Source organism: Phaethon lepturus, unplaced genomic scaffold (genome assembly GCF_000687285.1).
Source record: "Phaethon lepturus isolate BGI_N335 unplaced genomic scaffold, ASM68728v1 scaffold2819, whole genome shotgun sequence".
Lineage (NCBI taxonomy): Eukaryota > Metazoa > Chordata > Aves > Phaethontiformes > Phaethontidae > Phaethon > Phaethon lepturus.
Window position 1 is genome coordinate 26959 of NW_010563999.1, and position 24364 is coordinate 51322.

General features: G+C 36.2%; 1 protein-coding gene across 7 annotated transcripts in view; it reads right to left on the bottom strand.

Annotated features, from left to right (window-relative positions):
• NRCAM (neuronal cell adhesion molecule) overlaps window positions 1-24364 on the bottom strand; it is a 73230-nt gene that overhangs the window by 17642 nt on the left and 31224 nt on the right. For 2 of the 7 annotated variants that reach the window (XM_010294703.1, XM_010294704.1), the window contains 11 exons: window positions 23642-23743; window positions 20479-20676; window positions 20294-20364; window positions 19116-19341; window positions 18722-18837; window positions 14661-14865; window positions 14337-14459; window positions 13172-13348; window positions 12007-12042; window positions 1907-2032; window positions 685-837 (listed from right to left, as the gene is read on the bottom strand). In XM_010294703.1, the coding sequence (XP_010293005.1) occupies window positions 685-837; window positions 1907-2032; window positions 12007-12042; window positions 13172-13348; window positions 14337-14459; window positions 14661-14865; window positions 18722-18837; window positions 19116-19341; window positions 20294-20364; window positions 20479-20676; window positions 23642-23743 (1533 nt within the window). The remainder of the gene's footprint in view (window positions 1-684; window positions 838-1906; window positions 2033-12006; window positions 12043-13171; window positions 13349-14336; window positions 14460-14660; window positions 14866-18721; window positions 18838-19115; window positions 19342-20293; window positions 20365-20478; window positions 20677-23641; window positions 23744-24364) is intronic. The other 5 variants (XM_010294707.1, XM_010294706.1, XM_010294708.1 and 2 more) reach the window with 3 other exon arrangements.

A 24364-nucleotide genomic window follows, 5' to 3' on the forward strand; every position in this document is an offset into this window, starting at 1 on the left:
AAAACTTCCAATAAAGCTCTTTCTCTGAGTTAAATAGACAAGCATTACTGATTTGCTGATGAAGAAATATGACTGAAACATCAACGTAAGGAACTTAAACAGCCTTATTGATTCACAGGATATAGTTGTGACTTCAAAATCTACATAAAACCAGTATATGACAGGAACAGAAACGTTTACAGGCAGGAATCTCTTAACTCTTGGATAAATAGATTACACAGTCATCAAATTGAATCCGCACTTCTGATTATGCAAACATTTTAGCCCAGATTTTTTGTATTAAAACTGATCATATACAGGTTGTTAGCTTTAAATATATATACTTGTCTCCATTAAATTACACATTATTTAAATATAGCCATCTAATGATATTAATTAGAAATAAATGAAATAGGTCATCTCCAGTGCACAGCACACAAGATGGAGTGTGAGCAGTGAGTATCTTGCCCCTAATATAAACAACAGACAAGTAGAGTGAATTGAAAGGATGCAAACATTGATAATCTACATAGTAAGTGTGCTGGCATTATTTAGGAGTTTATAAAATAAGTCAACATTGCTCTAAAAAAAAGAACATGCAAAGATGCTAGCTACAACATCTCTTAGCTAGAAGCAGTTCAACGTTTCAGCACTTGGTCTACCACGATTCTGACTACGATACAGAATTGGTACGGTGTGCCTCACCTGGACCTGTCTCAAACACATCCTCTGAACTCCTAAAACCAGACAGGCCCTCAGCACCAACCCGGACTTTATATGCTGTTCCTGGTGTTAAACCCTTTAAGACAAAGAAGCTTCGAGAACCATTTACAATTTCTTTTTTCCAATCTTCTTTGCCTACAAAAATTTTAGGAAAACAACATATAGGATTTTTAATTTTCTCTGTACTGTTGAAAGTTTCTAGACAGAATACTATTAACAGTTAGTTGACTAAACTATGGATTGGCTGAAAAAAAGAACTATTCTCTCAAAAAATAATAAAATCATATAAAATTATGACTTCAAATAATATATTGCATGCAATATATTGAAGAAGACATTGTACATGAATTACTAGACTATTTTAAACATTTGTTCCATTGTACTAGAGAAATACTATTTTAATTTATTTTTAAAAGGCTTATTGAAATTGCAATTATAAAGTACATTAAAATAGATTTTAATCATTTAATTAAATTACACGTCTGTAGTTTCAGTCAATATTTACTTTAGTCGAAAACTTCTACTTTGAAATCTGAACCTACTATATTTCCAGGTCATTCTTTTCTACCTTTTTCAAGTACAGTCTCAGCTGCTTTTTTGACCAATATCCAGAAAAATGCATTTATATTCCAATTTTCAGATAGGTCATCTTTAGTCATAACTTTAGAAGAACAGTATCTTGGCTGTATTTGCTAAATGTGTGTTTATCAAAGATTAAAACCTGCTATTATGCCAATTAAAGCACCTAAGTTGGTTGATACCTTACTTTATGGTTTAATTTAACACAGAATATTGTTTTTATTGGCTCTCATTTAATTCTTTTTTTTCTCCTGAATTGGGGATAATTTAGGATAACTGTTATATCCTATTTTAATGCAAGTAATCATATTTTTACAAAGGTAATCACTGCATGATAGACAATTTCATGCAAACTGCATTTTTAAAAGTTCACGTTCAAAAGAATTTATAAAATAATACAAAGGAACAAAGGCTGATATTCTATCTAAGCATCGAATACCTGCTACACATTGATATTTATTAAAACAAAAATTATTTGATCTTCCTGATCAAATTAAAAAAATAATTATTCTAGACATTTAAGAGCTATCATTAATACTGGGTCAATTTAGGACCACATTTACTATAAAAATCTTTGAAAATATAACTGAACACTTTAGCAAAATTTAATGAAATGACTTCTTACTGCCTGCTACACCATATTCAACATAAAAGTTCGCATGATCTGGTCCCTCATACTCCCAACTGATATTGGCATAGGTCTCAGCGGCAGCTGTTGTAACATTTCTGATCCTTGGATAAAGCGGTTGCACTGAATACACAACAGAAAAACAAAGCAGAATACGAAATTGTGACTTCATACATTAAATAAAAATATTTTAAGAAGCTACTATGTTAAATTAGACCATACAGAGGGCAAGTATAGTACATTTGTCATTGCTTCCATTACTGGAAATTAGCGACTAAAGTAGCATATTTGGTAATTGTATCCTAGGTAGTTACTACACTATGAAATTATAAAGTAAAATCTATATACTCTACTGAGCATGCCCTGTATCACAAAAACTGCCAAGTACTTAAAAATACCTAATTGCCAAAATTCTGGAAAATGCTATTTCTATTCCTCTAGAGGTAAAATGCAGAGAGCTGGAAAGTGAAAACATTGTCAGGATAATGGGAAATGGTAGGAAAGAACAGAGTTACGAAGGCGGTACACACTTCCCTTTATGCCACATGTCACTGAACGGACTGCAAATGCCTCAACTGCATGCCCTTATAGGATTTTGTCTCTATTGCATTGATAATGATAAAAAAGGAAGACAATACCCTTATAGAATGTTGGACGGACAGTGTGCATGACTGGGGAGGTTGCAAAAAGGGTTTCTGAATATCCTTCACCATCAGGGATAGTAGGAAAGAAAAAATAAAGAGTGAAAACACTTTGCATCGAAAAGTAACATTTAAATAACAGTAAAACCTTACCTGTTAAACGAATAACGCATGCACACTCTAAGTTCATGCAGGATTCAATTAGTTTCACCCGTTAAAATATGAAACGGCTAAGTGATACACATGTATTTGAAAACAAAGTGAGGTATGTGTACTGACACCTTTACTTTCACAGAACGTCCCTAAAATCAGCTTCACTAACATTATGGGTTCACGGCACCTTTAGGCATTGGAACATTGGACCTCAGATATTGGAAAGCCAGTATCAAAATACTCTGGTGTGAAGGACACCAGTGACTGGAATGCAAGAAGGGGTTCCTTCTAAGGTACTGTGTCTCACTGCTGACATTCCTGTTAGACAACAGTACTTTTCACAGATACGCTGAGTGCCCGCATCTATGAAAAGTAGTGCTTCTCTCTTCAGTGCCCTGTATTAGTCACGTCTTTGCTCATACCTTAATTCTTTGTTCTCCAATTATACTTGTTACAAATGGACATATATTTCAGTATTTTTATTTGCCTAATATTAATGAAAAATAGATTTTAACAGCTCTAATAGTGTAATAGCGCAGATACAAAGAGGATGCTACTCGAAGGCATGACATTAGTTTTCAATGAAAATGCCTCATTTGGTTTGTCACTGACATTTCTGTCTTGCTAAAAATATCTTTTCTGCTGGAAGCAACACTAACAGTACTTCCCAAAGGACCATGAAACATCAGAGGTGAAAACCTAGTCTCAGTAAAGACAAATGGCAGAATTCCAATGGCTTCACCTACACTAGAAAATAAAACAGGCAAAAGCCTGTTCTCAAGGAAAGAGGTGCTGCATAGATTTTATCTAGGTACTTAAATTATTTTCTTCTCAAAGCAGGATGGCCTTGTCCATATGGCTGACTGGAAGAAGTTCCAAATTAGATTCAAAGAGAAAACAGTTTGCTTTGGCATGGTAAAATAAATAAATCTCCATACAAGACCCTAACACAGACTAAATAATATGAGTACTATGTCTAGAAAGTTATAGTTTCTGAGTCTTTTAAAAAAATACCTAAATGATGCAATTTCCATCAATTCTCCTGAAAATGCAGTCTCATGATTACAAATTTTCACAATATCAGACTTTTTATCCCCATATTTGCATCAAATTTTTCTTCTTAACTCTATTTCAGTAGTACTCATTCAAGTCTTCAATCTGTATTAAACTAATTACTCCCACATTTGACGTCTTTGCAGGTAAGGTGTGGTTGTATTGTTGTGTTATTTTATATATAATTTCTTTCGCCAACCAAAACCGATGATGAATATATTATTTAATTATAAATTTAATTATTTGATAATAAAGAATATATTTATTTCTTGGCTAAAACCACCTGAACAAAATCAAATAGAAAGCACTGGATTGAAAAAAAAAAAAAAAGCCATCGAGGTTCCCAATCAACAACAAAACCCCTAAGAAATACCAGAGCTAGAGCCGTCTGTGGGAAATCTAGCCTGTAACCATATACACTATCGTGATGCAAGGGGATTAGATTCTGCTTCTCTGTGCCACTTGAAGTCAGCAAGAGAAAAGAATGGCGAGCTCTAAATTTAGAAGGGCACAGAGTCTGAGATTGCAGACAGGATATATAAACTTCCTTCCCCATTTGCACATAGGAACAGGTGTTAGTTACAATCCGCATGGAAGCATTTGTTTTGTACCAAGAAAACAACTGGTTTGTATTCTAAATATGACTTTGTTTTGTTTCATTAAATTGTATTTTTTCAAACCCGTATGTTCCTGGATTTTGCTCTTCCACAAAAGATGTCTCGTTAGCAGCACAACTGTATGACCGATAGCTGTCAGCAACGTTAAAGACAGAAGAAATTATTAGTAATAATCTGTTTCAAACTCTTGCAAAGAGATTCCACAGAATTATATCTAACTTCTCCCTCCTCATGCCCAAGCACTTGGAGATGAAGGAAACTGTCTCATCTTGTGTGAAAGACTCCAGAGGACAGACAGCTTCTGTACTACTAAGCAAATTCGATAATCACCTTCCCTGTAAAACCTCCATCATATCTTGTGTTCTGGGGTTTTTTTTTCCATCTCAAATTTCCAGTTTCTGCTCTGATCAAAGACTTGCCTGCTAGATTAAAGACTTGGTATCTGGTAAATGTCTTTCTGTCGATATGACTGTATATAACAATTAAGTTGGCTCTGAAAATTACCTTCATGCTCTTGGTGTATTAGTTTCTAAATCCCCTCAAGTGACTGACTTAGGCTTACACTTATCAGATGTACTTTCATCCGATTCTTACAACAGCTGTTAGCATAAATTTATCCATGTGTAGTATTTGGTTAGATTTAAGTTCTGTTTTTTTTTCCTATTGAATACCGTGCACCAAGAAACTTGTTCAGTAGCACATTTATTTTAAAAATAATTATTTTTTTATTTCTCCCTCTTCCTCACTACTGCTTGATCTAATTTTCCATCAGGTCTGGAAAGTTTCGGTTAAGTCTGTTAAATGTGTCACATCTGTAACGTGAACACACACATAAGAAGATAAAAGATGGCTGGCTGATGGATCCTGAGGTGATGAAAGCCTAGAGTCGAAGTAGTTACAACATTCAAAGCTTGTCTCCAATTTAAACAGACTCTTGTCTTCTCAATCAGCGCACTTTTATAATTAACCTCTTAGTTCTTCAACACGTTTCTCCGCACTGTTCGCAAATGCAAAATGTGTAATTGTCAGCTGGCAGAAATCTCAGCGTGTGCAAGCGCCAGCTGGTAAAAGCGGGGGCAGAAAGCTTTGTCTCGGGGAGCAGGGCTTTTTCAGCAGCGGAGCACTGTGCTCTCCTGATCTGTAACCAGGCAGGGCTCCCTGCAGCAGCGCTGGCAAAAGCGTCGCTCTAAAACTGATGGGAATGGATTGTTGGTAACGTTTTTTATACAGATCGACTTTTGTTCAGCTACCTCCAGTTAATTAAGCACTTTTATTCACGCTACGACACAATGCAAAATTTAGCTGGCACTTCTGAGTATGGCTTCATTCCTGTAGCAAGATATGGTATAAAAGGCATTTCCCAATGTTGAGAAAGGTGCCTAGGCTCAAAGTAAAATTTTCCTTTCTTTTCAAGTTAACTCCAGTGCTTTCTTAGGTGGAATTTTTTGTAGAGTTGTATTTAATCTTCTAGCCTTTCAGGAACACAGTTCCTCCAAATAACACACTTGCATTTGGGCTGCAGCTTCAATAGCATTTAGTAAGACATGACATGAGGTATGACAAGAGGCACCTGGACAAGCTCAAAGAATGGGCCCATACAAATCTCATGAGATTCAACAAGGCCAGGTGCAGGGTCTTGAACCGGGGTCGAGGCAACCCCCGGCATCAGTCCAGGCTGGGGGATGAAGGGATTGAGAACAGCCCTGCCAAGAATGACTTGAGGATACTGGTGGATGAAAAGCTGGACATGAGCCGGCGATGTGCACTCACAGCCCAGAAGGCCAACCAGATCCTGGGCTGCATCCACAGAAGCATGGCCAGGAGGTCAAGAGAGTCGATTCTGCAGGTGAGACCCCACCTGGAGTCCTGCGTCCAGCTCTGGAACCTTCAGCACAGGAAAGACATGGACCTGTTGGAGCAGGTCCAGAGGAGGCCACAAAAATGATCCGAGGGATGGAGCACCTCTCCTATGAAGAAAGGCTGAGAGAGTTGGGAGAAGAGAAGGCTCTGGGGAGACCTTATTGCAGCCTTCCAGTACTTAAAGGGGGCAATGACTTTAAACTAAAAGAGGGTAGATTGAGACTAGATCTAAGGAAGGAATTTTTCACCATGACGGCGGGGAAACACTGGCACAGGTTGCCCAGAGAGGTGGTAGATGCCCCATCCCTGGCACCATTCCAGGTCAGGTTGGACGGGCCTCTGAGCAAACTGATCTACTTGAAGATGTCCCTGCTCATTGCAGGGGGGTTGGACTAGATGGCCTTTACAGGTCCCTTCCAACCCAAACTATTCTATGATTCTATGAACAGATTTTAACAACAGAATAGGTACTCTCTCTCAAGATTTATTTCAGCAGAATAATAAATTAAGTAGTCCCCAAAGTGACTAAACTTTAGGAATTTTCATGGGATTCACCTGATGTCCAAGAAAAAATGGCAGTGAGGTGACAAGCATACATCTGAATATTGGTGTTAAATGGAAAAAACCCACAAAGCAATATATTATAGACAATTAGTTAAAATGCATATATAAAGAGAAAATTAAATTCAAAGGAACCTCCCCCAAGAAAAGATGAAGGAAAAGCATAATAGATTCCATCAGAGCCTGTAAGACACGGAGGAGGGTTTTGCTTTTGTGTGCTTTTTAGCCTACAACTTTTACAGTATGAAATCCAAGCCTTGGTGTAACAGTAGGAGTGAATTCCATTTCTGGCAGTGAGAAATGGGAATTAGTGACTTCTAAGATTATTTAGGCTATTACAAGAGCATTCCTGTAGTGCAAGAAATACAGAAGACAAAGAAGAAATTGTCCTGGTTTCAGCCAGGGTAGAGTTAATTTTCTTCATAGAAGCTAGCGTGAGGCTATGTTTTGGATTTGGGATGAGAAAAGGTTGATAAGGTGCTGATGTTTTGAGTTGCTAAGTAGTCAAGGACAGTCCAGCTTCTCGTGCTGGCCTGCAGCGAGCAGGCTGGGGGTGCACGGGGAGCTGGGAGGGGACACAGCTGGGACAGCTGACCCAGACTGGCCAAAGAGATATTCCCTACCATATAACGTCATGCTCAGTATATAAAGCTGGGACGAAGAAGAAGGAAGGGGTGGAGGGACGTTCGGAGTTATGGCGTCTGTCTTCCCAAGAAACCATTACGCGTGACAGAGCCCTGCTTCCCTGGAGATGGCTGAACACCTGCCTGCCCATGGGGAGTGGTGAACGAATTCCTTGTTTTGCTTTGCTTGCGTGCGCGGCTTTTGCTTTACTTATTAAACTGTCTTTATCTCAAACCATGAGTTTCCTCACTTTTACTCTTCTGATTCTCTCCCCCGTCCCACCGTGGGGGAGTGAGCGAGCGGCTGCGTGGTGCTTGGTTGCTGGCTGGGGCTAAACCACGACAGAAATGTAGGAAATCATTTCACTGATAAGCATTTAGCGTGGCATGGATTTTGTGTGATGTCCACAAAGCGAAAGGTATTTGCAGGAAACTTTGCATTGCTATAATCATCATTTTCTCTAGTCTAGCATGCCAAGCATCATCATTGTTCCCAGCAGACTTAAAGGTGGACAAAATAGTGGTTCGGCATATCGGGCTGTACTGAAAGAATCACATAGATACATCACAGAGAAGTACATAGGGAGGGAGTGGCTGAAGGAGCAGTATAAAAATACTATAATCAACTTGAAAAGAAAAAACAGCTTGAACTTGTTAGCTAAAAATGTGGAGACATTATGTGAAATGATTCCACGAAGGAGGGAAAATATATGGTTCTACAAAGAGATCAGAGATATGAACACAGCTGAGAATGATTGCTAGTCCACAGTGAAGAGCTACGTATTGGAGATTCAGTCAGAAAATAAAGAAGCATTTCAAACCCAAAGGCTAGACTATTTGTTTTATTCCCTTGCAATGAAAGTATTTCTGTCAATAATACTTGAGATGTGAAGTTCACATGAAGAAGGCAGACCAGACTGAGAACCGCATTGACAAGAAGCATTAGCTTCAGTTAAAGGTGACTGTGATCTCACAAGCTTATTTTAATTGCAGTTCAGGACTGCCAGTTACCAGTGCTGGTGTGCATGCAGACTGCAAGACCTTGCTTTCAAATAAAAACGTTGACTAAATCAAAAAGAAATTAAAAAGTGAACCAAGATGGCTTGTGAAATGAGAGTGACACGTCATGCCGTGACTCCCTACACTTCAGCTTACAACAAACACAATAATGAGCCCCTGTAACAGTTGATTTTAATCATGAACTTTCATTTCTACCACTGGTCAAATTTGTTTTCTCTTCCTTCCTCTATAGACCAGATATTTAAAACGTCTAATGGAAAAGGGTAGGAAAGACTTGACTCCAGTGATCACCTGAGTCACTTTCCAGCTGCTACTGTAATTATTTTAAATATAATCAGGTTCTTATTCTATATATAATCAGGTTCCCCAATTTTTCTCACAGCTCTGTTACCTCATGCCTGTCATTAGATGTCAATACATAAATGTCAATATCAGTGCATACTGCTTATCTAATCTGGGTATAATACATGAAGTTTAGTACATGCAGTTTTCAGACACATTTAGAATACAGGTTGCTAAGAAAAAAACCCAATTATTTTTCCTTTGTTGTGCCATAATTTGATCAAATTTAAGTCATTCGTAACATCACAGTATTAGAAAGGAAAAAACATAGTTCAAGGCAAATGGGAGTATCGACTATAACAGGATAGCTTGCCTGTCTAGTAAAATAACGTGTCTCATGATTTACTCACGTGGCTTGTGAGAGAATGACATGGAACTGCTCTGTTAAGTTTCTCTTAGATAAGAAAAAACCTCAGTTCTTGTAATTTGCCAAGACCCATTGCATTTCTGCTACTTGATGCAATGTGACTGTTTGTCTAAATGACTTTTTTATTAGGATGATGCCCATATTGTAGGGAGACAATAATTTCTTCCTTATATTGCCCCCCATTCGAATAGAGCTTCTAAGTTCTATTCAACCTACAGAAAAAAAAAAAAAAAGATTCCTTTATCTAAATCCCTTAGCCTTGACCTCATATTTCATGTTTTCATCTAAAATTGTTATTCTACCTTGTGGGAAAAATACACAAAACTTGCTTCTCTTACTTATATGTCTAGAATATACTGGATATCTTTACTTAACAGCAGTACAGTCATTATAATCAAACTCAGTTGGGACAAATATTATAAGTGTCAAGTGTAGCAGTAAGCAGACTGTGGTTACTTTCATTGGTTTTAAAGTAGTAAAAGACAATGAAGGGTTCACGCCTGTCTAAAAAGATGATAAAAGACACATGGTGTCAAGAACTGCAATAAAAATACTGAGACAAGCTAAGATCCTTAGATTTACCACAGCAATATTTCCTTCTACACTTTAATATACAGTTTTGCCCTAAGAAGTGAAATGTCACAAGTTGCACAGTTTGCCCAGGTTTAGATGATTTGAATTCCTTCAGCATCTCGTGTCTCATGTTTCTAGCTGGTCAAGCTGCAGGTCTTCATGGTCAGCTAGCCAGCAGAAAACACCAAGTACAGAAATTTCAGTGCAATTTAGGCTGCCTGAATCTGGGACTTATTTTCATCTTGACCTCCAAGATGAATGTGCTCAAATTGAAATACGAAGGATAATTACATTTTCCTGGTAAGTTCTGCCCTTCAAAATGAAAAACTGAGATTTTCTGACAGATCATAAAAAAGTTAAGGATATCTAAATTTCAACACCTCCTTGCTTCGGCTTTGGGTCCACATTAGTAAGAACTTTATATACGTATAGGCCCTCCTGCACTTAATGGAGGTGTAAAAATTCACTGCTGGGTGTGAATTCACTTCTTCTTGAGTGGGCTGAGTATTTCTATCTTCCAAATCCACCCACTTATGAGACCAAATAATTTGGCACTTGATGTTGATAATATGATCCTCCTTTTCCTTCCTCATAATCCCTGATCAGCAGCAAAACAGTTAATCATGTTAATGTAAGTAACCACTGAGAACGTTCATCTCAGACCTGCAGCAACTCAGATGTCCTAACAGATGTCATGGCTTTAGTTCCATCCTGTTTGCAGTTCCGGTTTTCTTTGCAATTGTAAGAGGTAGATGCTACAGGAATATGTGAAAACTTTGAAACCATAAACGGCATGGAACCAAACGAAGACATCTGTTTAGTTTTCAGCAAATCTGAGATGACAGCTCTGAAATGTGAGCTGCTCCAGCTGATCTTACAAATAAGATGCTTTCTGCTAGCCACAGATTGTGATACAGCTATAATTAGACCTCAGTTTCACACAGAGAATCCATTTTTCCTTCCATGAGGTTTTATAGTTGGCTATAAATAATGAGAACTTAATTTACATTTCTGCTGTTAATGTCCAGGACTACAAGCCAGTTTGATTGTTCCAATCTATGCTGACTTCTCAGCTACAGCTAGACTAAAAACAGTAAGACAGACTTGTCATTAAAATAAATCCACAGTGCCATACACTTACCAGAAATACATCTGATATTAGAATACACTTATATATACATATATAAATATATATTATATATGCACAGATGCATGCACACATACATATATAGAATCTGATTTATAACAGACTGAGTGAATGAAGTTCTTTTTTATGGCTATTATCCTTCAAAACACCTGATAAGTGCAAAGAAAATATATGTAGAACCATTATGCTGTCTCTTTCAAGTTTGTAAAAAATGTTGGGTATTTCATGTGCAGAGTTCGATTTGGGATGTTTACGGTCTGAGAATCTGAAGTACAGATGTTTATTAGTGTTAATAACACCTCTGTGATAAAATGACACATACGTATAGAGACACATTTCTGACTCATAGCTACCTAACAGTCCTCAGAACAATCTTTGCTTCTGACAGTAAAGGTGTCAAAATTCATAAAAACTGTGTGCAAAAATGTGAAGAACCCTTGTTTGACAGAAGAACTGCATCATAAAGAACTAGATATGACTGGATTCAAGAATAAGGATGATAATAGGTTCCACTCACTGGAATGTCCTCAAGTACTCACAGGATTTGTGAACCTAAGCCAGCAGGAAGCCATGTGCCTGTACATTCAATCTGATACTCAAACTGAGACGTATACAGCGGGTATTGTCAGTCATCTGTCTCCTATGCACAGTTGGCTCGCAAATGAAATAAATGTGATCAAATGGGTAGCATTAATCATCAGTGAGAAAAAGAACGCACCTACTTTTTTAAAATAACTAATGCACATGGCACAGGCAGTAAAAAAATCTCCTTTGCAAAAGTGCTGTTTTTTTCTACTCCAGCTAATCAGTGCTAGTGCACCTGGATCCTGAATATTTATGGCAGTGACATACATTTGTTAAGTGTTTAGAAATAATTAGACTTTGCTGAAGCAAAGCTAATGAATTCCCCTGGAACTCTGTGGCAAAATAAACAGATGAAAAGTATTAATAAGCCTTCTGGATTCTTTTTTTTTACAAAAAAAAAACCCCAAACAACAAAACCCGCAAATGTTTTCTTCCAGCACTGATTAATAATTTGTATAGCAATGTGTAGTCCAAGATTTTCTGTCCTTACCACTGCAATTTCCCCATTTGCAACACTGCAAAATCCACACATTAACAAATCATGCAGTATTTTACCTTTGCCTGCACCTACAGCAGGACGGAGAATACCAGCTTTAATGGAGGAAAACAAGAATAGGAACACTATATAATTAGATACAACACCAAAAGGAACATACATATATAATTTCGTTATAAACCATGAAAGCATGCAGACCAGATAAAGTGTATTAATTCAAATAAATTAGAAACAATCCACTGATGCTGAACACTGACAGACTATTACAAGACAAAAATTAATATACATGCATTTACAAAATTTTATTGCTCATGCTTGTTAAGATTCATTATTTAAAATAAATGTAGTTCACATGCAACCTTAATACACTATTGGAGAAATTGTATTGCATACAAACTCATCTATGGCAATTCCAATAAACTATAATTTTACTAAGTCTAAAAATATGTGAAAAGATGGTATCAAAATGGACTTTTACTATTAAGCTGTGCAAAATCATAAAAGGCATTCCGCTCAAATTTCCCATTTGAATTACTCTTATTTTATTAAGCTTTCATATTTAAATAAATAACACCTTCAACAAAAGAACTGCCAAAATCAGAGATCTAGAATGGCTATAAATGTAAAAATCAATAGTGACAGGACTGGACAATATACTTAAGAGTACTGAAATATTATACAATGCCACCAGTTACTTGGGGCCATAGATGACAAATTTATTTCTGCAGCTTTTTTGAAGTTACAGTTTTTGCCAGCCCTGTGAAAAACACTTAGACCTCACAGAAGCTGTTGTATACTTCAAAAGAGAAATAATTTCCTCTAGCCATAAAGCTGCACCATTTCAGTATTTTTCTCTGTGATCAGAGAAGGTCAATGAAGCAGAATGGAGGAAGACCACTTAAAATGTACAGTTAAATGAAACTTTGAAGCCCAGAAAAGCCAGTCTTCGGTCTTGCAAGTTTATATCAAAAAGAGGGGTTTTACTGTCAAAAAGAGGGGCTTTAGACCAATTTCTGGGCTTCCACTACAGTGGAAAACGTTTGCACATCTTTCCTTAAAAAATATTTAAAATCTTTTATTAGTGTATGACACAGTTAAGAAAGCTCTAGAGAAAACTTTAACAGGGGCTATTTCCTTAACGAAAGGAAGAAGTAGTAATACTTGTAATAAAATCCATAGTGGTTTTTAAAGTCAATGGGTTTTCTTTATACATACCAACCTTACCTTCATCCATTATTGTTACTGCTTCCTCAGTTATCTGACTTCCTGATCCAACTGAAGTTTGTGCATTAAAGTAAAACTTGTACCGTGTGCTGTAATTCAAATTTTTTAATATCAAGCTGCTCTCGTTGGCAGGAATTCTTATCTCTACCAAGGGACCTAATTCATGTGTGTTGTTAACTGTTGTTACAAAAAAAAAAAGATTGAGTCAGGAAAATTTTATACATCATCATTATGTTAAAACAGACTTTTTTTATTTGTATTTATTTGATCTGTTTGTCTGCTGCATTGTTCCTTTCAGGTTATATGAATGATAATCTAAAGTTTCAAAAGAAAGCCATCTTTGTGTAAAAAGGATCTATGCAAGGGGCTAAAATTCAACACAGATATAGGAAACATCCACAAGTTTTTTAAGTTCAGGTTCCATTCTTGTAAGTATCTGAATCCAAATCATCTGAACACATTTGGAACACTGACCATTAAAAAATTCTGAAACTCTAAATCTGCTGCCTCACAACAAATTCAGTATGCTTAGGAAAAAAATACTGAAGTGACTTGTACCTAATGCCAAGGAAGAGTGGAAGTTGGTAAGTGGAAGGAAACAAACTTCCTTCACCTGTTCCATGCACACAAATCTCCTAATCTCTGTGTCACTGCTGACAAATTTCTGGGCAAGTAAGCAGTGGCATGGGGATCCTACAGAAGTGATTTATAGCTCTGATATGAGTAAATGGTACATTTGTGAGTTTTTCATTTTAAAATCAAAATATCATGAAAATTGAAGAAGCAGAGAACAATATAATTGGATGTATTTTGATCTACTTCAGTGGTATTTTCTCTGTGGCTAGAATATAGGATTTGTAAGTGGTAGTATCATGCTTCTAACTTGGCTGTCAATATGTAGGACTTCATCTCCATTTTTCTGTGAAGCTTGGTTTGAAGAAATAAAAGTAATCGAAAAATGCTAGCCTTGTACTTGAACAAGTGAAGTTTTCCAGATAGAGTCATCTATAGTGTCAAAATACATTAATTTTTTCAAACTTGACATCTACAATGCAATCATATCTTTTGTATATTTTAAATTTACCATAATTTTTTCTTAGTAAGTGGATTGCTATTTGGTAGACATATTGTCTAAGTTAGAGTTATATGTTCATAATTAACTCACTTGGCTGAAACTTCAGTGTATATGATGTCAAAACACCATTTGGATGTGTAGGTAAACCCCACTCCAGAGTCAGAGAGTCCAACGTTGGGTTAGTGATCTTCAAAAAGGAGGGTGAGCTAGGAACTTTTAAGAAGAATATACAGTAAATACAAAGTAGATTAACTTAAAACAGCTCATGAATTATTAGTTCATAAGACTATTACTGTATTGAGTCAGATTATTATTTTATGACATCAAAGATGCAAATTCAGCAATTACACCCTTAGTGTTCTATTTCTGAATATACCACATTGAAGTTTATTCTCTAGCTTTCTCATTTCATACCTCCTTCAGGGGTCCTAAATACTTTGTCTGGGCTTGCTGGTCCTTCTCCTTTACCATTAACAACTCTAACATTCAGCTTGTAAGAACTATAGGGCTCCAGCCCTGGCAACATTCCGAAAGTCTTGTTTCCCCTGAAAGTCAAGATCTTTTTTTCTACATGCCGCCTACTCCTTCTGGATAGACTCTGCACTTTCCAGTAGTAAACCTAAAGGCAAAAGAAAATCTACAGTGAGTGTTTAGGTGTTCTGATTTTATAAACTCTAAGCATTTCCATGAATATACATGAATTTTAGGTAGGAATAACTGCAATTTTAATAAGCTCGGGTGAGGCACAGTATAGAGCTTTCCTGCTCCAGAAACAGACCTTGTCCAGAAACAGTCATGTCTACATAACTGGGTGAACCTGCCAGTTCAGCTAATGCTCAAGGCCAGTTTGACACAAATTGTGATTTGGAACTGCATTAGTATGATGATTCTTATGTTAGCAAGTCCGTCTGAGAAGCAGGACTCATTTATACCATCCATTCTTGCAGTAAGATGTCTACACAGCTGCCAAAGCAGACTTGCACTTTGCCACGTTGTTATGTCATACACCTGATTATGCTATTCCCTGTGATGTGGAAGCTAAGTAGATACTTTTAAATGGGAAAGAAACCAATAGATTGTCGTGGCTGAAAAAACACACAAGTTCTGAAAGGACTCTGAGGTTACAGTCGTGGAATGATCTCCACCTAGGGACAGAAGACTACTCCTCCATTTATGTGACAATTAGATCAGACCACAAAGATTCTGGGGTCCATTTTGCGATTGAGTTTCTAAGAAACTACAGATGTGCCTCTGAGGTAATTACCTTGACTGCACTCTCTTTACTACACAGTCTCTCTACCATGATATCTGGAAAGGTATTAACAGTTGCCCCTACAAAGATCTGTGTTACTCCGGATTGTCACCTTCAAATATATCAATGTTCATTTTTCACAGCGTAATTTTCATGCATGTATGATCACACACCAAAACTGATAAAGCAATGTAAATGGGTAAAATTCTGGTTCCACTTCGGCCAACTGCAAAACATGTCTTTAATTAAGAAAGCTGGGATTTCACATATGAATTCTAAAAAGGGAACTGTTAAGACTTGCAAAGCCCAACTAGATAGTTGTAAAGCAATGTTACAATAACACCAGCTTTCTATTGCTAACAACATATCATTTCACACTAATCACTGTTAAGTGCCACTGTGTTTTACATGGCTTGAGTTAATGTTTTTCAACACCGCCAGCTGTCATCCTGTAGCTCTCATCCTACCAACTAGTGTAGAAAGCCATTTACAGGCTAACAAAAGCTTGAAGTGTTGGTACTATTAGTATTGAAACTCATCAGGTATAATTAATGATATTTTAAGAATTCTTAGCCAGTAACTTTTCACAAAGCACATTATTATAGTTGGGTCATCACTTGTCACTAGCCAGGCTGAAATTAAAAGACAGCTTTAATAAGTTGGGTTTGATAAGCAGTGATTTGGAAGAGGAATATGACAGTAAAGGAGACTGCATCACATTTTTCACATGCTGTATTGAATGACCACTGAATTTGTAAGAATAACAGAAAAAATAGCAGCAGTAACAATGAAAAGAATAATTTTAAAAAATTCTTTGTAGGTGTGAAATGCTTTAATGTACCACAGTGTATCAAGTAATAGCTAGATTAATACAAGAGCAAAATACGAGTGATGTGCTGTAGACTGCTGCTAGTTAGATACCTTCCTGCTTTGTTCATACATTTGTCTTCATGATGTGACTCTTCAGAGAAATACCCCTCTCTTTATTCTGTGTCCTTAATGCAACACTGCATCTTGGTCTACTGTCTGAAATAATGTTATTAATTAGGAAACCCTGACTTTGCTAGTAGGATTTTGCTGATGTGTTTAAAAAGAGATAGTCATGTACTTTGTAAGCTATGTCAATAACTAAGACACTTAAAGCGTACTTGGCATCCAGGAGAAGTTTTCAGCTTGAATTCAGAGAAAGCTTTATAACAACAACTATCCACTAGATCTTAGAATACATCAAGCTAATTTTAACCTAATTTAGCTTGATTTAGCTGTATCGGCAAAAATTAATTAAGAAACTTCTGCTGCATCTGCAAGTTATTCAAGGATATACCATCGTCTCGTTTGTCCTAGACATAACAGCAAAACTACTCAGTAGTCAGGTCTGTTGCCAATCCTGTGGTCTTGACCTTGTTTTCCTTATGATTTTGACTAACTTATTTTAGTTTCAGTTTTGCTTACCTTTGTATAATTGTGTGGTTCTCGTCCCCACAGAAAATAATCATACTTTATGCAGAGAAGGACTAATACACTAAACAGAAGTAATCATGGTATGACTAACCCCTTAGACCAACTGGAGATGAAAGTGTGCAACCCATTAGCAAATACAGGACACAAAAGACCCCTCAGAGATTCCAAGTCTGAGGAAAAAGAAATCTCTGTAAACTTGGGATGATGACAACTCACCATAACCATGCCTTTGACGGGTGAGAACTTAACACCTGATGTATGGGCAGATGTTTGTGTCTATGGATTTTTTTGTATTATTAATGGTCTTCAACAGAAATTTAGCAATTTGGATTATGAGCCTTAGCGTTGCTGCAACAGGATTAAAAATAAGCATTAACTTCACTAAATTCTAACTCTGTGATCTTCATATAATGGACATTTTCTTTTGGCTGCCCATTTGTTTGTGAAATACCAGGTTGATATGAGACTGTCATCTAACTGATAAACGTCTAACAGACTAGTAAGTCCTGTTTCTCAGAGGAGTTTATTATCTAGAGCAAAGCACTGCACTCACTACAAATAATTTTGCTAGCTCATACAGAACTAGCTTAAGTCTCTCTGGACAGTGGTATTTTGTACCAAATAAGTGATATCTACATACCAGGACATACTGCATTCATGTGATAACCAGCTGTAATGCACTGAAGTTTGGTTTCAATATGCTTGAATGTTAGTCCTCCATTTTATAAGTATTTGTAAGTATGATATTCTTTTTTCATTTTTTAAATATTTCTTTTTCCTCCTTTCATTTAAACAGAAGTAGTTTACATTAGTCTCTCTTATGAAGTAACCTAGTTCAGGCTGTGTAACTAGTCTGTTTTGTTAGAACATATTTATTAGCATTCTTGCAGAGGAGCAGATAACTAAATATTTTTTATTTTCTTCTACTGTTGCACAGGAATTCAGTATAGCCTCTCACTCCACTCTTCCCTCCACAAGCAGTCTACCATGCTTCTGCAGTTTCCACTCTTGGGTTTTTTTCTGATGGGCTTCTCGTGCAACATCTGAAGCAACTTTTGCCATCAGATTTTCCCTGTCCTCCATGGATACCAGTTTCCCCAGTTTCTAACTTTGAAGTCCTTCTGTCTTCCATTCTCTATTAATTGTAGTTTTTTGTCTCTAACAAGGCCTTCTCAGTTATCGTCAAAGCCAGCACACTATTTTATACTAAGTTTCCTTCAATTATATGTACATCCCAAATCTTCTCCTATTTCCTATCTCCTTAAATGGAGCTTTTAAACTGAGCTTTTTCCTGGTCCCCAAAAGACACAGTATGCAGCATAAGCTAGCAAGTGGCCAGTTTCCTCAGAATTAAGGATGTGATTAATCGTGCTATGGCAGAATATGAGTAATCTTAGCATTAGACTTAGAAGAGACTCCTACAGAAACTATTTCTCCTCATCCGCTGAATATCCTTTTGGAATAAGATCTGTAAAATTATTATCATTTTAAAAATCTACATAATGTGTGCAAACTTAATTGCAAACAAATCCCATTTTTCTTCAAGGACAATGTCACAGGAGACTAGCACTACAAGGCTGGAACATTGCTGAACTTCAAATGAATTGCATCAATGCTGTTGCTCTTGTCAGCAAGACCTGTGAGCTCAGTGAAAAGCAAGAGCCCTCTTCTATGTCAGATACTTCAATCTGGATACAGTCTCACATAGAAAAAGTCATCTATTTTAAGAAACGAGGGACAAAACACTTTCAACTGTACTTACTTTGTACCCTTGAAGGTGTCCTCGGACAGTTTTTAGTGGAACTGGGTCCCAATGCACCTTTGCTAACGTGCTGTTAATAACATGAACCTGCACATTGCCTGGAGCAACCATTGGCACTGTGTGGAAAGGATGCAACATGTACCCAGTTAGAATGAGACGCCACACGAACATCGCATTCAAGGAGTAGGTTAAAATGTTCCTATGTTAAAAAGCAGACCTCAGGATTAGTACTACAGAGTACAATGAAACCTTATTATCTCCAAATTACTTAATTTTAATTTAAAACAAAAATTACTATCCTCCTTTTTCAATATTTTACTATTTTAAATACTCACTTAGTTTACATATTTAGTTGCTTTTAATTAGTACAATTGAGTCAAACTACGAAACTTACAGTCTTCCCCTGAATGTCCAATCACCTCTGATGGTTCTGGTGCATATCCCAGGTCATTTAAAGCTTGTACTTTTATTTCATAGGGAACAAAAGTTGGTGTACCAGACACAATATATTTAGATACATTTGCAACTATAACAGATGTCCATTCATCATCAACATCTTTCTGACGCCAGCTGACTTTGTACTGAAGCCCTGGTCCATTAGACTGAAAACCTTTTAAAGACTGAAATGAAAAGAGTAAATGAAATTGTTTTAAAAATATTCTGCATCTGAAAAATCCAAAGTCACAAAGGAAATATACTGATTCTTCTTCAGAATTTTACTGAAAAATTACCACTGTGTTCTACAACAGAAAGTGCTGAAATTTCCAAGCTATGCAATTTAGCTTTTACAGGAGATCATTTCAGTTGCTTTTCATTTAAAATTTCATTTTCATTAAAACACATTGAACACAAATGAAAATTCATTTTCATTAAAACACATTGAAATTTCATTTTCATTAAAACACATTGAATTCAAGAACTTCTGGCCAGTTCTCATGCAACCATACATTGTGATTTCTGTATACGTATTTTGTTTTCAAATATTTCTTAAATAGTGGAAGAGGGAAACACGGACTTACACCAACTCCCTACAATCAGTGTTCCCTAAACAATACTTCTTGCCTGGGGTAGGAAATTGGTTTTGCATGGCTCTCCTTGAGCTCCTGTCACGACAGTAAGGGCATGATAGAGAAAACTTTTCCACAAAAATTTTTCACTTAAGAATGCACAATAATTTAGTTTATCACAAAAATCGAGGTTAGGATAGGATTCACATTAGAATTCATTGTAAAAATAAGAGTCTACTTGAGATAAACCACAATTTACATATTTAAGTTCTCCTAAATTGGCAGCAAAACATCCTGTATTACCAAATTAATTATCTTCAGAAATCACTCAAGGAATATAGAGCACTGTGAATTATTTTTTTTTCCCATAATGCATGCAGCTTTTCCCTGAAAATGAAGATGAGAAAATGTGTGGATTTTACTCTTTTTCACGAATATTTTAAGCAAGCAACGCATTGGGTATTCTCATAGTGTGTTCACAGTTAGATCATTATTATTTCTCTTAAAAAAATGCCTCTTACAGACCCGAAAACACACAAATGAAACCTCAAAAAACCAAACTTACCTCCCATGTTATTACCAAATTATCAGGTTCTGAGCCTATCCCTTGTACATTAGAAGGATTTTCATCAGGATCTAAAAAATAAAACATTTACACATAAACAAGAATGACTGCTGTTTGCATTCCAAGCAAATTCAATGCCATTCATCGTATAAATCAATCACTGGTAAGCAGGAATAGTTATTTACTTGCAGATTTTGTCAGGTACTGCTCAGATGGTTCACTCGGCTGACTCCTGCCAATCTCATTGACAGCTATCACACGGAATGAGTAGTTGACGTATGGAGACAACTTCAACTGTACTGTTGTTTGAGTTCCAGGAACTTCCGTCTGGTAATGCCATACCCCTGGTTCATGCAGCCCATCTTCATATTCAATCACAAAGTCTGTAAAGAGGAATGGAATCCAACTTTATGTCAAAACTTGCAACACATTCTCAGATCTGCGTAGGCATTTCTGGATGAGCTGAGCAAAAAAAAGTGATCCAAACAATGGTTTTAAAAATAATGGAAATTGAAATATAAGTACATAAACCAAAACACAAATCTATAATGTTGATCTCAAAAGTACCGTCTAGGTAGAAATGTAATAGAAACACTCTCACTTTTATTATTTGGTATTCTCACTAATGCAGCTACTTGTCAGGTAACACATTATTACAAGAGCTCTCTCTCAGGTACTGGATTTTAATGTAACAGGAACCCTTGAATGATCACAGCAAGAAAATGGGACAAGATTGTAATTTTGATGTAAAGGTAACATTTGGCTGACAAATATATTGGTCTTAGTTGTATCAAGCTGACAGTAAGTAGTATCGATACAATATTAAAACTCTTGAGTTTTCCATTTTCCCCAGTGAGACTGGCTTAGTGAAGAACTATTTGAAGTCAAGAACAAATACTTGAGGAAGGTTTTTGAGAGCACTTTTCAGTATCTTTAAATTAAGTCAAAGGATGTATGTTCAGAAGCTAAATTTCTTGAGAGTTCTTTGTGTGAACATTACGATGATTACTGTTAAGACCCTACAGAGTATATAACCTCAGGGATAAACAGGTTTGTAGAACTCCAAAAAGAAAAACATATTCATTATCAAAGACAAAAGGACTTTTTTTTTTCCCAGCTGTGAAACAGCCAAAAAGGCTTCCTGCTCTTAGATATAAGATATAAATTTTGAAATACTTAAGCGGAATTGTTAGGATGCAGTAAATAAAATGAGAGAAGAACGCATAGTCTGAGTATATTCCATGGAACCTTAAGTTTAGATATACAAAATTTATCAAAACATCAAATGTCTGTGTGTTATTTAACAAATATTTTCCCATATCTCATGTATAGGTGAGGACACGGAGCCAGTATATGACTCGTAATATATCCTGTTTGCACTACTAATGAAATTCTGAGGGGCATCTAGAAATTGCTTTTAGAAGAATACTTAAAGTACTGCAAAGAAATAATGCACAACAATTTGAGGAGCCAATATATTCAAGAAGTAAAATAGGTAAATAATACTAATCATAGCCTTCTGGACTTAAGGCTTGCAGATTTCATCCTGACCTGAGTGGTAAGGAAGCGGTAGAACCGGCCCCAAGTTACTGCCTGAGTTATAGCTGGTGCTGAGTGCTGTGCACTCAGGGATAAAGGTCTTGCAATGGGCTGTTTTCTGGACTAAAGTCTTTGTTGAAAAGGTGAGAGTATCACATGTTAAAAAAAAAAAATAAACACACCGACAAAGTTTTCACTACTGCTTTTTGCTTCCCCAGTAACTAGTATTCTGCCTGCAACTCTGGTGGAACAATTTATAGGAGACTTCAAGGAAAAAAAAGATTTATTTGAGCTTTCAGAGAGATTCTAGCATGTCAATCATATTACTTGTGTAAAGGGATCTCTCATAATGAAGTGCTATCTTTGAGTCTTGATCTGCACTTTGAAGTGATAGCAGCAGCAGCAGCAATAACAGGCTGACGCATGAAGCAGATGCCTTATTTTGCAGGCTCTCAGAGGACCACACAGCATATCATAATTAAAACCAGCATTATTTAGTCAGAAGAGCTCAACTTCCAATATCAGAGTGCACTCAATATCTTGCTTCTAGAAAAAGTATGACATGAGCCAACACCACTTAGTATCATCTCTTTTAAAACAGTGTGATCTCATACCTATAGAAAGGCAAGACTTGTGTCTTCTGGTCTGGAAAAAAATGAAAATACTGATACAACAGTATATGAGTAAGCCATAATTTAAATACGATTCAACTGTGTACATTAAACTTCTATATATTATATTTTTTAAAGTATATTACTAGTTTATATATAGTAGACAAGTCTGAAAGTGTAAAACTTCATCAAAATCCCTTGGTGTTTCACTAAAATGCAGTCAAAATCTTTGATGTGTTCTGAAATTTCTGAAATTCTCTTTTTACAAAACTTCCTTTCTAGATGCCAGATCCCTGCAGTCTGTGTTCAATGTTGATACTGACCAGCATCAGAGTCTGCAGAGTAACACCCAATAAATCAGCCTAACTCATTCACTCCAAAAATAACGTGTACACTGGTCTTGGTAACTTGTGGAAATTATTAACTAAAAATACACTGCATAAATAATTAAAGCATTACCTTAACTTGCTCATAATGAAAAAGTTGCCATGACAAATCTTTCTGATCCTATTATTTTTTGGAAGACAAACAGTGACATCCTTCTTCCTTGCCCCTAGTTTCCCCCTCCACTCTCTCTGTTCAATATACGCAAGAGTATCTTTCATCATGTTCTACTGGGAGGAACAATAGCATTTAAGATCAATGTCCTGTTTCAAAAGTTTATAGATATGCTTTATTTCTTCAACTGTTTGGACTAGAAAAAAACAGAACTATCTGTCTTCCTTAAATTTCCGTGAAGAATAAGCTTCTGTATCAGTAGTGATGGATAATGATTAAAGATACTGCTACTGATGTTATTTCAATTTCATGGGAATACCAAAAGCGTGAATGCAAGATGTTAGTAGCTCTCTCTTTCAGAAGCATGTATGAGTAATTGTTAACTCAACTAATGAAGAAATCTACTCTCCACATATTCATAAGACTGGACCTTGTCAGACAGCTCACATGAGTATCAACTTCTATGCTAACTAGCACAGGCTTTTGATCCAAAAGCCTGCTTTTTAGGGCAGTTAATAAGTCTTTCTGCTCAGCTGTTTAGTAGAGGACAGTCAGTGAATTTTTGTTATGTAAATAAATGGCAACTGTAGTGAATGAATTTTCCATTCTCCCATGCTGCACACAAAATTTATCTCAGAACTCTTTGGAATCTGAGAACAGTTAACGTAATGTTAATGTAATGCAATAGCTACAAACGTACTTGTAATGGGGCTGTTATTTTCATCTCCTGGTATCCATGAGAGTTCAATGCTTCTTTCTAGTTGACCTGTCAGTTCCAAGTCAAAGGGTGGATTTGGCCGAGCTGTAAAGCAAATGAACACAATGTAAATAATCACACCAGAATATGTCGTTTCATCTTTGAAAAAACTCTGACATTACAATCAAAAGAATTCCACAAATACAGCAGAGCAGATCTACTCACTTACGTAAGCATGACTTAATGACCATTAGCATGCAATTGTTACAAAACAGAGATAAAATGGAGAACTGATGTATCTGGAAACTTCTACACATTAACAAGAATCTATATTTTATTTTATCTATGTCTGATTGCAATGTGGTATAAAAATGTAATGAGATACAAAGAATTATGAAATGTGTGTTTAGTTTATCTCTGAATGATTATGGGTGGTTATCCATTGTAACAAGGAATACTTAATAAAATACAGAAAATAAAGAAGCATTCACATCAAAGAAGTTTTTTTAGAATCACTACGAATATTTTGCATGTGAATTTAAAACAAGTGTAGTTCAAATAGAAATTAATTGCAAGTTACTAAGTCATTTATTTTTTGCTATAGTTTTAAGAAAATCCTGAAATACCAAGCAAGCTGTTAATCTACATCCTCATAATGCATAAAGATGTTAATTGTCTGTTCCAAATTCCTGAAAATAATTCATTATATGATTTGTTGCACAAAAA